Here is a 13,957-nt window from a genome sequence, read left to right on the forward strand (position 1 = left end):
AGCGCTCGGGGTGGCGCCGCTGAGGGGCGGGTGACGCAGCGGCCGTCGCTGCCATTTTAAGTTGTTTGTTCTTGTTTCTTTTCCTCAAACGCGACTCAGCCCCGGACCCGGGAGGCTCCCGAGGCAGCCGCCGCTTCTGCAGCCACTCCGGTGCGGGGGAAACGAGGCTGTGGCCCCGTGGACGCTCGCCTCCTCCACTTCGGCTTCGTTACCCCATTCCTCGGGGCTCTCTCGGACTGTTTGCCCGGCGGGCGAAGCAGGCCTCGGGAGCCGACGCTTGAACTGAGACAACTTTGCCGTGCTCACTCCGCGGACAGGCCGTAGCGCAGGGCTCCCCTCCCCTCCCCGTCCCTCCCGCGCGCTCTCCGCCGTCCTCGCCGTCTCTTTCCCCCCTTCCCCCCCACGCCGCGTCCTTCCCTCCGTCCTCGCCCGGGGCGCCGAGCCCGACTATGGGGCCCAGGTGGGGACTGAGCGGCGGCAGCAGTGCGCGCGGCCCGGCCACAGAGCGCAGCGCAGCGGGCATGGAGGGGCTCCGTCGGCCCGTCGTGTTCTCTTGACATGGCTCCCGCCCGCGCCACGAGCAGCGCTCCCGCCGCCGCCGCCGCCTCCTCCTCCGCCGCCGCCGCTCCGCCCGCAGGCTGCGGCTAGACGGCCCTCCGACGGTCGGCCTGCGAGTCCCGCTCTCCTCTCCGCGGGGACCCCGCCCTGCCGCCTAGATCCCGGCCTCTGCCCCCCTCCCCTTGGGAAACCACCCAGCCGCCCCCACTCGGGAAACATGGGCTGTTGAACGGGAAAAGCGAATCCAGAACCCGGGAACTTCATTCCTTTCTTTTTTTGGGGTGGGAGGGTGGGCTTCCTTTAAGAAGTAATTCTTATTAACACGATCATTTTCTTCTTTTCCCATCCCAACTGATCCTTCCCACTTTATTCTCTTTCCGCCTTTTCTACCCGGGCGGGAATTCTTTCCACGGTGAAATGAGTGAGAACCCGAGTGATCCAGTGTCTCCCCTGGTGCGAGTGAGTCGCTGCCGCTGAAGGCGAGGGGTGGGGGTGGGAACTGGGGGTCGACGGCAGGTGATCCCCGGGCCCGGCCTGGGACGTGGGAGAACCCGCCACCTTTGCCCCAGTCATGCTCACACGAAGATAATCGAACTCCCCACTATCCCGAACTTGAACGGGGTCAAATTTATACGGAGGGCTCCCCGGGGAATGTAGAACCCACCTCAGGGCTGAGGGTGCTTGGATCCGGGGCATTAATCAGGGCTAATCACAGAGCCGGAATAACTATTAATATCGTTTAATAGACCCCCCCTTTCCCTTTGCCATCATGGTTCTCCTTGGCAGCAGCGTTCGCAGCCGCCTGAGGGTGAAAACGTGGGTGATGGGGAAGTTGGTAATGACTCCGCGGTTTTTTCTCATGGCTCCTTTGGGCAACAGCTGTCCGCCCCCGATATACGCTGTAGTTGATTGCAGGGAAACCCTGTACCTCTCCCCTTCTTTCTCTGCTGATTTTGCACTTTTCTCTTTGCTCACCACCAAGTGTAATCAATAGCAAAGCACTGACAGTACATAGCAGTAGTGAAATCTGAAATAACTAAGAATTAATCAGGTACTGCAGCCATGGATCTGGCTGGGTAAAATCCAACTGGGGATTTCGGTTTCATTCACCTACCCTGTTTTGGTGGTTTTCGTCCCCCCCCCCCCTTCTATATTTGGGAAACATCACAATTTTCCCTCCTTTTTCCTTTTCCTAATCCCTTTTCTTAAAAGGGGGAAAAATCCGGATGGATTTCAAGGATTGGACCGGTGTCAGCTGTGTTTTATTGCACACCTAAATCCTGATGATAGGTTTTTCACTTCCCCTTCAAAACCTTTTATTTTGGCAATTTAGCCAAATGCGTTTTCCAGAAAGTTAGTTCGAAGTTTTTTCTCCTCTTTCTTTCCTTCCTCCTTCCTTGCCTTCCCGTTTCCCATCTCTCCCCTAAACATTATTGTCCAAACATGACTGGACAGCAACTTTTGTTTCTTGACCCTGTGGTATGACAGTCTGCTAATATTGCCAGAAGGTGCAGTTTGGGGGTTACAGTTGTGATTTTAGCTATTCAATCATATTAGCAGGAAAAATGACTTGTTTCTGTTGTACTTGAGTCTTAAGAAAAAAGTGCCCATAGTTAGTGACAGTTTCCAAAGGCTTTAGTACCACCTGTGTTTCACAATGGGGGACCCTAACTCCCGGAAGAAACAAGCTCTGAACAGACTGCGTGCTCAGCTTAGGAAGAAAAAAGAATCTCTAGCTGACCAGTTTGACTTCAAGATGTATATTGCCTTTGTGTTCAAGGAGAAGGTAATTTAAGTTCCTAAGTGATATTTGCAAGTGCATATTATTTATTTGTTTTATGCATATTAGGTTTGAGAGTGTGGAGAAAGACTACTTTGTGTTTTTGCCCTTAGGGGTTATTCTGTGAAGTGAATTCTTGCAGAAAATGGAGTGCTTTTCTATATTACTTGACTTTGAAATGTAATTCAGAATACATTTTTAACTGACATGGGACTGAGTAACTAAAACTTTTATATGGAACAAAAGAGGGAACTTTATGAAGTAGGATGTCTTAAGTGTTACAGCGGAATCAAATGCTAAATTTAGTCTCTTTCTTCAAATCTTAATGGTTTCATTTCTTAGGGTTTAGTTAACGAAACAATACTTTCCAATTTTTAGGCGCAATTAAATATTGAAATTGTAAATTTTTGTCTAGAATTGGCTACTTTTTTTTACAATTAAAAATGATCTGTGTGAGTGTGATCTAGTCCCACAGTTAAATATCAGATGAATTTGAGTTGTGAAAGTCAAGGAGAATGCTGTAAAAGCCATATCTTTGGCAACTCAAAGTGGACAATTATCAACAGAACTGTTTGATGAAAGATTGGGATATGACTAAAGGAAGTGCAACTTTGACTTTTGCACTGAAAATAGTCTGCTAATCAGAAATGTAATCTTAGGATGATGTCTATTTAGTAACTTTTATAAGCTTCCACGTTTATTCCCCAATCTTAAGTTTTTTTCTTCAGCTGTTGAGTATTGTACAGTGTTCTAGAGTAGTTGTATTGATGAGCCATTTTCACATTTTCTGTTTTTTTGTGTGTGTGCTGGTTTTTTTAATGTGTTGATAGCAAATTTGATATGATCTGATTATATTTTGGTTGAAGATTGCAGTGTAGGTTCTCTGAATCCAAGCTCTTTTTTTGTTTTGTTTGGAGACAGGGTTTCTCTGTGTAACAGTCCTTGTCCTGGAACTAGCTCTTGGAGACCAGGCTGGCCTCAAACTCACAGAGATCTGCCTGTCTGTGCCTCCCAAGTGCTGGGATAAAGGCATGCACCACCACCACCACCCAGCTTGAATCCAGGCTCTTTAAGTGTCAAAATTTAGATAGACTTTTGCACATAATTCATAGGGTGCCCCGAGGACCACCCTGTGTTATTACATATGCTTTGTGGAGTTTTATAAGTTAGATTGGTAATGAGCACTTGATCTTTACTAATTTGGAAACACAATTTACCTTTTCTCCCTTCTTTTAAACTTTGATAATTGTAGTCAGATAATATCCAGAAAAGGTAATTGAACGTGATATAATTTCAGGAATAAAATAGTTCATTCTTTTGAATACTTGCATGTTTTAAACTAGTGAGATTTCAATTCAGTTGCTTGTAGAACCAGTTAAGTGAATTTATGTCAGTACTGTATCACTGAATTTTTTTCTTTTAGAAGAAAAAGTCAGCACTTTTTGAAGTGTCTGAGGTTATACCAGTCATGACAAATAATTATGAAGAAAATATTCTGAAAGGTGTGCGAGATTCCAGCTATTCCTTGGAAAGTTCTATAGAGCTTCTACAGAAGGATGTGGTGCAGCTCCATGCTCCTCGATATCAGTCTATGAGAAGGGTAAGTTCTAGACGTCTTGACTTACTTAGGAAATGAGTTTGTATGAATTAAAGTTTGCAGTTTCCCTCTAAAGGTGGCTAACAGTCTTTGTGTTTAGAGACCTCAGATATGTAATGAACATATTTTTGGCTCAAGACCATTCTTAGCTGGATAAAGCATGTAGAGGTATCCTCTATTCCATTAGGTATTATGCATAAAATTGTTTTAAATACCTTGAAGTACCTATTTTAAGTTCAACTTCCAATAAAAGTATGGGTCACTTTGCTTAAATGGATAATGTATGTGATTACTGTGGATAATATGTTAAGCAAAATATATTACTGCCAACCTTCAAAATGGCATTACATTGAAGTTAACCTGGTGTATAACCCAAAATTAGTTAAAGCGGAGGAAGCCTGGGGATGGATGGGATATATATATATATATATATATATATATATATAAACAAACTGTTGTGGTTTGGAAGAAGTGCACTAACTTTTGGAAACAGATACATGGAATATGATGCTGGGAACAAGAATGGAGAAAAGAAAACTTAACAGCACATCATAATATTTTATGTGTAATAAGAGTGGTTTGGGAATGAATATTTTTTCCAGATACATTTGATTTTGAAAAATGAAATAAAGGCATAGGCAGTAATAACATTAGCTCTTCAGTTGGAAGTTAGTCACACACTGAGAAAGTTAGATCCTTTTTGTATGAGGGACATTGGGCTTAAATGACTGGATTCTACAATATAAAAATTACTATTAGAGCAAGAATTAGATTGTGTACAGTCTTTAACCCCTGAAGGTAGGTAGGAAATGATTCTGTAGTCAAACCCTATATTTATACCTTTTGTCATACTACTTCACTTCTTTAAACCTTAAAAAAATCTTCTGTCATTTTCTAGGATGTAATTGGCTGTACTCAGGAGATGGATTTCATTCTTTGGCCTCGGAATGATATTGAGAAGATTGTTTGTCTCCTGTTTTCTAGGTGGAAGGAATCTGATGAACCTTTTAGGCCTGTTCAGGTAAATAAAGTAGTGAGCACTTCAGTGACAACATCTGTAATAGGTTTAACTTAAATTCTGAGGGATATGCTTCCAATAGTTATTTCATAATTTTTTGCCGTCTCTTTAAATATTATGTCGTATGAGAATAAATTTATAGAATCTCTTAACACCTTTGGTTTTGAATGAACTTTTACCAACCCTCCCTGACAAAGTCTCAGTGTTGCCTAGACTGACCTCTAATGGTCTATGTACCCCAGGATGACCTTGAACTTCCTGAGCATCTTGGCTCCATGTTTGGTTTGTGTAGCTGGATATAGAACCCAGGCTTCATGTTTCCTAGTCACTCAGTCTACAGAGTTGCAACCCCCAGTTCTCTTTACTGACTTCTAACTGCCATTTTGAAACATTTTTAAAAGGCATTTATCAGCTGGGCAGTGGTGGTACATGACTTTTCATCCTAGCACTTGGAAGTCAGGCAGGCAGATTATACTTATAGTTCACGAACTATTACTTGAAATTGTGTCTAAAAAAATGTGTCTATTAAAAGCCAGTGTATTAATCTTTCCTAAATATTTTATATACACATTTAATCTAAGTACTAATTAGTGATAACTAGGTGTGTGTGACCCTCCTGTAGAAAAAGAAATGAGACAGTTAAAAAAACAGCAATAATAGGTTCAGGGTCATTCAGTTTGGAACAAATAAGGCAAAAATTAAGCCAAAATAAACCCTCTTAAAGGGGCTGGAGAGATGGCTCAGAGGTTAAAAGCACTGACTGCTCTTCCAGAGGTCCTAAGTTAAATTCCAAGCACCCACATGGTGGCTCACAACCATCCATAATGAGATCTGGTGCCCTCTTCTGGCATGCAGGCATACATGTAGGCAGAACACTGCATACTAAATAAAAAAAAGTTTAAAAAAATCCTCTTAATAAGCTGGGGACTCGAGAGCTGACTCGGGTGAAGAGCACTCAGTCTTCACTTGAGCTGGTTCAGTTTCTAGCGCCCACATGGTGTCTCTCAATCCTTACCCTCTAGTCCCAAGGAATCCAATGATTTCTTCTGACCTCCAGGGGAACCAGGCATACACATAATATATGGACATACATGCAGATAAAATAGCCATATATAAGAAACAGTAATTAAATTAATAAAAAAAGAAGGTAAAAGTAAACAAGGTAAAGCTTATACTCATGACTCACTGCCTTCTATGAAAAATTCTTTGAACTAATTACAGGTTTCTTGAGCCTTCAGGATTGATTATAATATACACGTAATAACTTTGCTATTAACTTTATAGCTCACCTGCAGTAAAATAAGCTAGTAATGTAACGCTAATTTCATTCCCTTAATAAATTTAAAGCAGCATCTGTATGCTTTATACTTTATCGGGATTGGTTCCAAAATATGGAATGCATATGCTCGGTTTATGTAAAATAGTATAGTATTAGCATATAAATTCCTGTATACTATTGATCATATCTGGCTTGCTTATAACACTCAAACAGCCACATAAATGGTGTTACACATATTGTTTAGGGCATATTGTTTAGGACATATTTGTACATTAGTGATAAGGTTTTATTTTTCTTACATTTTCAGTCTGGGATATTGAAGAAATGTAGTTGGTCCACTCTATCCTAAATGAGGCCATGGAGCTGCTGACCTTCCCAGCTGTGGCCCACTCCTCCCTTGGAAATGCTCTTTTAGTAAATGAACCCTGCTTTTCCCATTTAAAAAAAATAGAAATTGAGAGGACTTAAATATAAAGGCAAATGAAAAAGAAATTTTAACTCAGACTATTTTTAAAAACCCAAAATTTGAAACTTCTAAATTTGAGTACATCTGTAGTGATATTTAGTGGGGAGTAAGGCTTTGAATGTGTCCTTGTCATGCTTAGTACAGTGAGATGCTGGAAGAGACTAGAGCATTTTCATTATTTCAGAGAATTCCTTTGTATCTTCCTTATGCCAGTTGTTTTATTTGGTGTGGAACATTGCTTCCCCAAGAAATTCAGTAGGATATAATTTTAATGCTATGGAACTGTATGGTGAATCTCAGACTATTTTCATTTTGATTACTGGATTTTTTTTGTTGTATTGCTTTTTTGTTGTTGGGACAGGGTTATTGTTAGCATTCTGGCACATCTGGCCTCACCCCTTGGGGTACCTTGCAGAGTGAGTCACCCCTGCATCATGCCTGCCCCAGTGTTTTGTCCCTTTAAAAGGCAGAACTCTGCCTTTTTCTCTCTTCCTCTCCCTGTATCTCTCTCTCATTCTCTCTCACTCTCAGTCTCTTTTCCACTAATCCTGTCCCCAGAGGCTCTTCCCTCCCCCCTTTTCCATTCCTTTTCTCTCAGTAAAACCACTCACATAAGCTCTGTCTGCATGGCATGTCTGTCCCACCCACCAAGGTCTCTTGAACATATAGAATCATATTTGGTGCTGTGATTACTATATAGTCCTGGCTTAGCTAGAACTCTTCAGAAATCCACCTGCTTCCTGAAGTGGTGAGATTAAAGGTGTGTGCCATCACACTCTGGCCCTGAATGCTGGATTTATAGCAAAAGCTATTGAGAGAGCTAGAGTCATGACTTAGTGGAACACTTGTGTGCAAGACCTGGGCTTATCCCTAGTGTCACCACAAGAAAGGGAGAGATGAACAGTATAACTCAGTGAAAGAGCCCAGCATTCACAAGGCACTGGGTTCTTCCCCTAGTACCGTGGCAGGGGTGGAGGTGTTAAAATATATTTGATAGCGACACCTAAATAGCAGCCACTCATGATTTTACATCTTAGTATTGCCTACAGTGTTCTTAGTAGCATAATTGCTCAAGGCAAATGAACTGTAACACTTTACAGTTCTGAAGTATCTGAAAGATTTTAAAGATTTCTTGAGTTCTGTATTAAACCTGATCTTTTTGCCCCGTATTTTCTCCCTTCTGCCCTTAGATATGTGGAAGAATAAAGTTGACTTCTTCCATAATAGTAATTTTGGGTTTTTTTTTCTTCCGTAGCATTTTTTTTTTCCCCAGAAGCCCATTTGTGTAAGTGGGGCTCTGATGCTCATTGAGGACTTTGCATTTCATTGGATGCATTGGGTTTGCAATTCCTCTTTAATTGTCTGGTGCATTGGGTTAGAGCCTTAATGTATGGCAAGGAAGCTTAAGTTTTAAAGTTAAAAAGTATTTTAAAATCACCAAATTATGTTGAAGTGTTGTTAGTGGAATTTTCTGTAATGTGTTTCTTAAGAGATCAAAATAGATGTAATTTGGGCATTTGAAATGTGACTGATGTTAACTGAAGTGTGTGTGTGTGTGTGTGTGTGTGTGTGAGTGTGAGTGATTTTGCTTCTTTCTTTGTTTTTGTTGTTTTGAGACAGGTAGTCTATCTTGTCTAGCCTCAGTCTTCTGATTGTTGGAATTACAAGCATGTGCTACCTGGCAAGAAGTGCATTTATTTTAGTTTGATTTGAAATGAACTGAGTTTTACAATGTAAAACAATCTAATTAACTTAGATTAATTAAATCTAAGACACCCTGTGTGTCTCTTGTTTCCATATTGGTCAGCACAAACATTCATGTGGAAGCAGTAGATGATGGTTAGTCAGTGCAATGTATTGTAACTACATTAAATGTTTGTATTTTATAATTAGGCCAAATTTGAATTTCATCACGGTGACTATGAGAAACAGTTTCTGCATGTACTGAGCCGCAAGGACAAGACAGGAATTGTTGTCAACAATCCTAACCAGTCAGTGTTTCTCTTCATTGACAGACAGCATTTGCAGGTAAGGAAATTTTTTAGGACTAGTTTTGGTGCTCATTTGAAGTTAAGAAACCTGTCTTAGGCCCCTTCAGAGAAGTTCCCAGACTTTTGTTTCTTACGAACACTTCCTGAAGAGCAAACTTCCAAGTACCTGGTCAATGGGGTAAATATCACCTGGAAGCTAATTAGAAATAGATTCAGTTCCTGCTCCACTTCCAGTTGATCAAAATATATATATTTTAAATAAAATAACTTGGGGGGGGAGTGCAAGTATGCAGGTATGTATGCCTGCCTATATGTGGATGTGGTTCCTCATGCAATGTCCAAGTCCTAGGGTTTCATCTGGTTCTGCTTCATGAGAACTGTGCATACCACTGAGATCCTCATGCTTGCTCTAGCAAGCACTTGACTGACTGAACTATCCCCAGGACTAGCAGACCACTTAAATGTGAATCTTAAGAAACAAAACAAAACAGAAAAACTATTACTCACTTGAGTGGCAATCCAGGTATTTATCAAAATAGGCATTCTGCAGTTAAAAAAAATCAGGCTGAAAAGTGTGAGGATCGTCTAGGGCTGTTATTTATCAAGAGCAAGACATACTCAAGGTAGGGAACGCAGACATTTAAAGAGTGCTGAAAGACATTCAGTGCAACTGTGTGCCTCAGATCTATGACATAGGTCTCCCTAGGGTGGATGGGTAGATGTTCTTAGTACCTCTTGGCTTTAGAGAATGTACTTCTGCCTGGTGTTAAATTGCACAAATCCTACTCATAAAGTTATTGTGACTTGATTTTTGTGACATTTTCTGTTTCTGAGACAGGTTGCCTCTAACTCACAGAGATCTGCCTGCCTCTGCTTCTTGAGTGTTATACCCCACCACACTAGCTTCCTTCCTTATGTTTCTGTTACATTTTAAATGAAACTTGGTCTAGCATGTTTAAGGCCTATGATTCAATTGAAAGCATATTGCGAGTACCTTTCAGTTTCTCAATATCTACTGTATAAAAGAGATTCGGTCAACAAGTTGGTGCATTTCTCAAAGCTCTTAAAACGTTCAGAACTCTTACTTAATTTCAAAATCGGGGGTTTTAACCTGGGTGGTGGTGGCACATACCTTTAATTCCAGCACTTGGAGGCAGAGATAGGCAGATCTTTATGAGTTCCAGGGCCAGCTTGGCATACAGAGTAAGTTCCAGGTTTCAAAGCTACAGAGAAACCCTGTCTGGAAAAAAAACAAGCAAACAAAAAAACAGGGTTAGTGACCATCAAGAATAGAAGGACAAAGCAACTTTAATAAACTTGGAAGCGTATCAAGTTAAAAGTTAGTTGGTTGTCTCATAATTTTTAAAAATTAAAAAAAAAAGGTAGTTGTTTGGACACAGATCTGCACGCTTCCCATCTGAGAGCAGATAGGAAACCCAGATCTTGTTTTCTTTCCCACTAAAGGGAACCTTGTTTGTTCTTTGTTGTAGAAACTGGTTCTAGAGCTAGAGGTCAGGGCACAATACAGTTATATTGACTTTCCCAGTGTTTTAATGCATAAATTCTCTATGTATTTATTTCAGGCTTCTCTTATTTTCTCCCATATCCTGCCTGGATAGGAAATCACAAATCTCTTGCTATGTATACTTTATAGTAGTGTGACATAGGCCTTAAATTGTGAGGGGCTGACAATTTAAAAAACTATTAAAATTACTAAAAATGTATTTCCTTCTAGACTCCAAAAAACAAAGCCACCATCTTCAAGTTATGCAGCATCTGCCTCTACCTGCCACAGGAACAGCTCACCCACTGGGCAGTTGGCACCATAGAGGATCACCTCCGTCCTTATATGCCAGAGTAAATAAGAGCATTGACCAGCAAAATGGAGAAGACCAGAGAATGCAGCAGCGATTTTCTTTTCTTGTTTTCTTACCACTTTTCTTTCAGAGTTTAAAGAAAATGGACTCATGCACAGAACACTATGCATTTTGAAACTTGTTCATCCTGGATTTATTTTAATCATTTGTATCACAGAACTTTAAAAAAAAATTAGATGTCTTCTGCACGGACTGTGTGAAAGAAGATGCTTTGCAGATTGCTGCACTGCATCGGCATCTTACTAAAATGTGAAGGAAGGACTATTGTACACTGAAATGCTTAATGTATCTGAAAGCACAGGTGATGTTCAGTGTTGTGGTCTTCATGTTTGTGCTGGTTTTTGCCTCTGACATCTGTCATCAGTATTGAGGGTGAGAGTGAATGTAACAGGTATAAATAACATTTAAAAACTTAATAGCTTTGCTATAATCACCGTTGTTCCAGAGCACTGTCAGATTCATTCTAATGACCAGAATGGTTGTTACAAAAAGAAATTACAACCATGGGAAAGAAATCTTAATGAAAAAAGCATCTCATTGAGGTTATTTCTGCCTCGTGTGCACTGGGCCATGTTTGTTTTCTTGGTACTCATTAGTACATGTATTTTTTTTTTCCCAGATCTCTTTCCCCGAGTTGCTGTTATAGAGTACTCTGCTGTGTGCAGATGCATTTATACACATTAAAGCAGATCTGGAGTCTGGCGTGGCTAAATGCAGCTATAAAACCAAGGAACATTCATAGCTGCAAAAACCATCATAAGTAGAGGACTTTTTGGTTTTTGTTTTGGTGTTAGAAAATTTAATTACAAATAAAAATCCAGTGAATTTTGCAGAAATACTGGTTTCTACACCATTCTAAAGAAGTTGAGTGTTTGGAATAGAAAACAAAATTAAAAGTGGGGATCTTACATTGTAAAAATAACCAGAGTGTCAAGAGTTCTGAAAGCAGAACTTGTTTGTGCAATGAACATAAGGAAAGACTACTGTATAGCTTTTTTATTTTTATTTTTTTTTGTTTTTCTTTTAAATGAAGAAAAGCTTTGCTTAAGGGTTGCATACTTTTATTGGAGTAAATCAGAATGATCCTACTCCATTGGAGTAAAACTAGTGCTTACTGGTTTCCATTTGTATTTAGCTTCTGGTTGGAATTTGGGGTGGGAGGGAAATGAAACCTAAATAAAATAGGTGAAAGCTTCCTGGCTATTCAGATGAATATATAAAACTTGCAGTGTTAACTTTTTTTTTATCTCATGTGTTTGGTCAATTCAGGTTTGTTTATTTAGAAAGAAAAAGAACTGGCAGTTCTAACTTGAACAAGAACCTAAGACACAGATGGTCGGCTTCAGTAGTTCCCTGCCTTTTGCTTTTGTTTCATAGATATCTCAGAATAATTTTGATAAGTTGGCAAAGACCATATAAGATGTTCTGGTGTAACACATTAAGATTTTAGCATTTTGGCATGTATTTTTTTCTTTGTATATTTGTAAATATTTACCCAGCCATTGCATTTTTGCACACGATTTAATTTTTTGCCCTTTTATACTTAGGCTAATGTTACAAATAAGCACAGGATTTGGGGGGGGGCGACGACAGTGTTCTTGGTTACAAATATCTTTAAAAAAAAAAAGATACCAATCCCAATTCCCACCCCCCCCCCTCCCATTTCCTCCACATACCCTCCCACCCCACCTCCCTCTAATCCTAAGAGAGGGTAAAGGCACTTTGCTTTGTGGAGCATCCAAGGTCCTCCCTTTATTTATTTATCTGATTACAATATCTTATAGTACCATTACCAAGCTTCCAACTACCTCAAAAAATTCAGTTTTTCTGTGGTTTGACTTTGTACGCTTCAGGTTAATATTCAGAAGCACATGCCATCTGCTCCTTAAAGCTAACTTTGGTTTCTGTACTATGTGCTTATTGCTAGTCACTGATGGCAAACAATATGAAAATATCCCCCCCCCTTAAGTTACAATGAATCTTAGTGCCTAACCAACCAAGCCAATCTTTTGTAAAAAATACTTCAGCTTTTTTGTGTATGGGTATTTGCATGTGTGTGTGTATTATATCCATGCAATGCCCATGGAGGCCAGTGCTGGGAATCAAACTCAGGGCTTTTGGAAGAGCAGCCAGTGCTCTTGTTACGCTGTTTCCAGCCCCAACTAATCTTGATGGTTGCAAAAGATTTTTCAAATTTCACTCAGTATATCTCAGCATTTTGTGAACCTTGTCACATATGAAAGACTGTTTCTCGAGCACTTTCATGGGTAGCACCTCTCTGAGTACCAGCCTCCAGCTCTGGACCCAGCTCCTACAAGGAGTATAGGTCCTTTTAGTAGGAAAGGATAGAAATCAAGATCTAGGTTTCCTATTTGTTCACAGCTGGAGTCTAGAGATCTGGTATCTAACACAACTATTGACTCAGATGTTTCAAGTCCACTCTAGTTTTGATTCCTAAAAAATGAAGAAAGCAAGCGTCCTCTAATTTTTGAGACCTTTGAGAAATGCAGTAATTTGCTAACTTGAATATAGTACAGTAGGCTGGGAGACAAAGGGGCTCATGATATGTCCTCTCTATTCAAAAGATAGTAGTAGGTCCAGATACACAAGATCAGCATAGAAAGGTACTTAAGCTATTTCTAGTGTCAGGGGCTTCATTTCAAACTTAGGCGACATATTACAGGCTCTTCATTTCCTAGTACGGTTGTAGTATATCCACATTGGAAATTGGAAATCATGTCTCATAAAGTAAATGGAAATGTGACACAGCATTTTAGAGCTGGGGAAGGCCTAAAATTTCATTGATTATTGCTATGTTGACATGTCTCCTTAAACTGAGCTCTCAGCTAATGGTTTCTGGAGGTGGGGAGCCTTTTTTTGTGTGTTCTAATTCTTGTCCCCCTTTGCCATGTGAAGAGACTATCTGAACTAAGAAGTAGCCCCACGGAAAAGTGTAGTGGAAGTTGACAAGTCATTTCTAAGGTTTATTTGTTGTCCAGTCTGTCAGACTGACTAACGTCTATCAACTCATCTTTCTCCTTTAATACTAGGCGCCAGTTATAGAGTAATATTAAAGTGGGTCTTCTAGCTTCTTTGCTTTACCTGTTAGAAAAACAGTGAATAAAACTAATTAGGCAAGGTGGAACATACCTACCTATACTCCCAGCATTCAGGAGGCTGAAGCAGAAAATTGTGAGTTCAAGGTTATCCTGGGTGACGAAAAGCAAACCTCAAAACACCAAAACATTGAGCCAAGAACGCTTTTATGCAATGATCATGCATCTGACTTAAAGATGTTTCAAAAGATATCCCAGCTGGACTTGTGGCACATTAATCATAGCACCAGAGAAGCAAAGGAAGGTGGGTCTCTGAGTTTGAGGTCAGCCTGGTC

General features: G+C 40.3%; 1 protein-coding gene across 1 annotated transcript; it reads left to right on the forward strand.

Moving 5' to 3' along the window:
• The first annotated feature begins 76 nt into the window (after positions 1–76).
• C14H6orf62 (chromosome 14 C6orf62 homolog) lies at positions 77–11,788 on the forward strand. Its single transcript, XM_048428160.3, has 5 exons — positions 77–2,344; positions 3,762–3,938; positions 4,834–4,956; positions 8,592–8,726; positions 10,425–11,788. The coding sequence occupies exons 1-5, from the start codon at positions 2,216–2,218 to the stop codon at positions 10,548–10,550; spliced, it is 690 nt and encodes a 229-aa protein (XP_048284117.1). The 5' UTR covers positions 77–2,215; the 3' UTR covers positions 10,551–11,788.
• Positions 11,789–13,957: the final 2,169 nt, after the last annotated feature.

Source organism: Myodes glareolus, chromosome 14 (genome assembly GCF_982192425.1).
Source record: "Myodes glareolus chromosome 14, mMyoGla1.1, whole genome shotgun sequence".
Taxonomy (NCBI): domain Eukaryota; kingdom Metazoa; phylum Chordata; class Mammalia; order Rodentia; family Cricetidae; genus Myodes; species Myodes glareolus.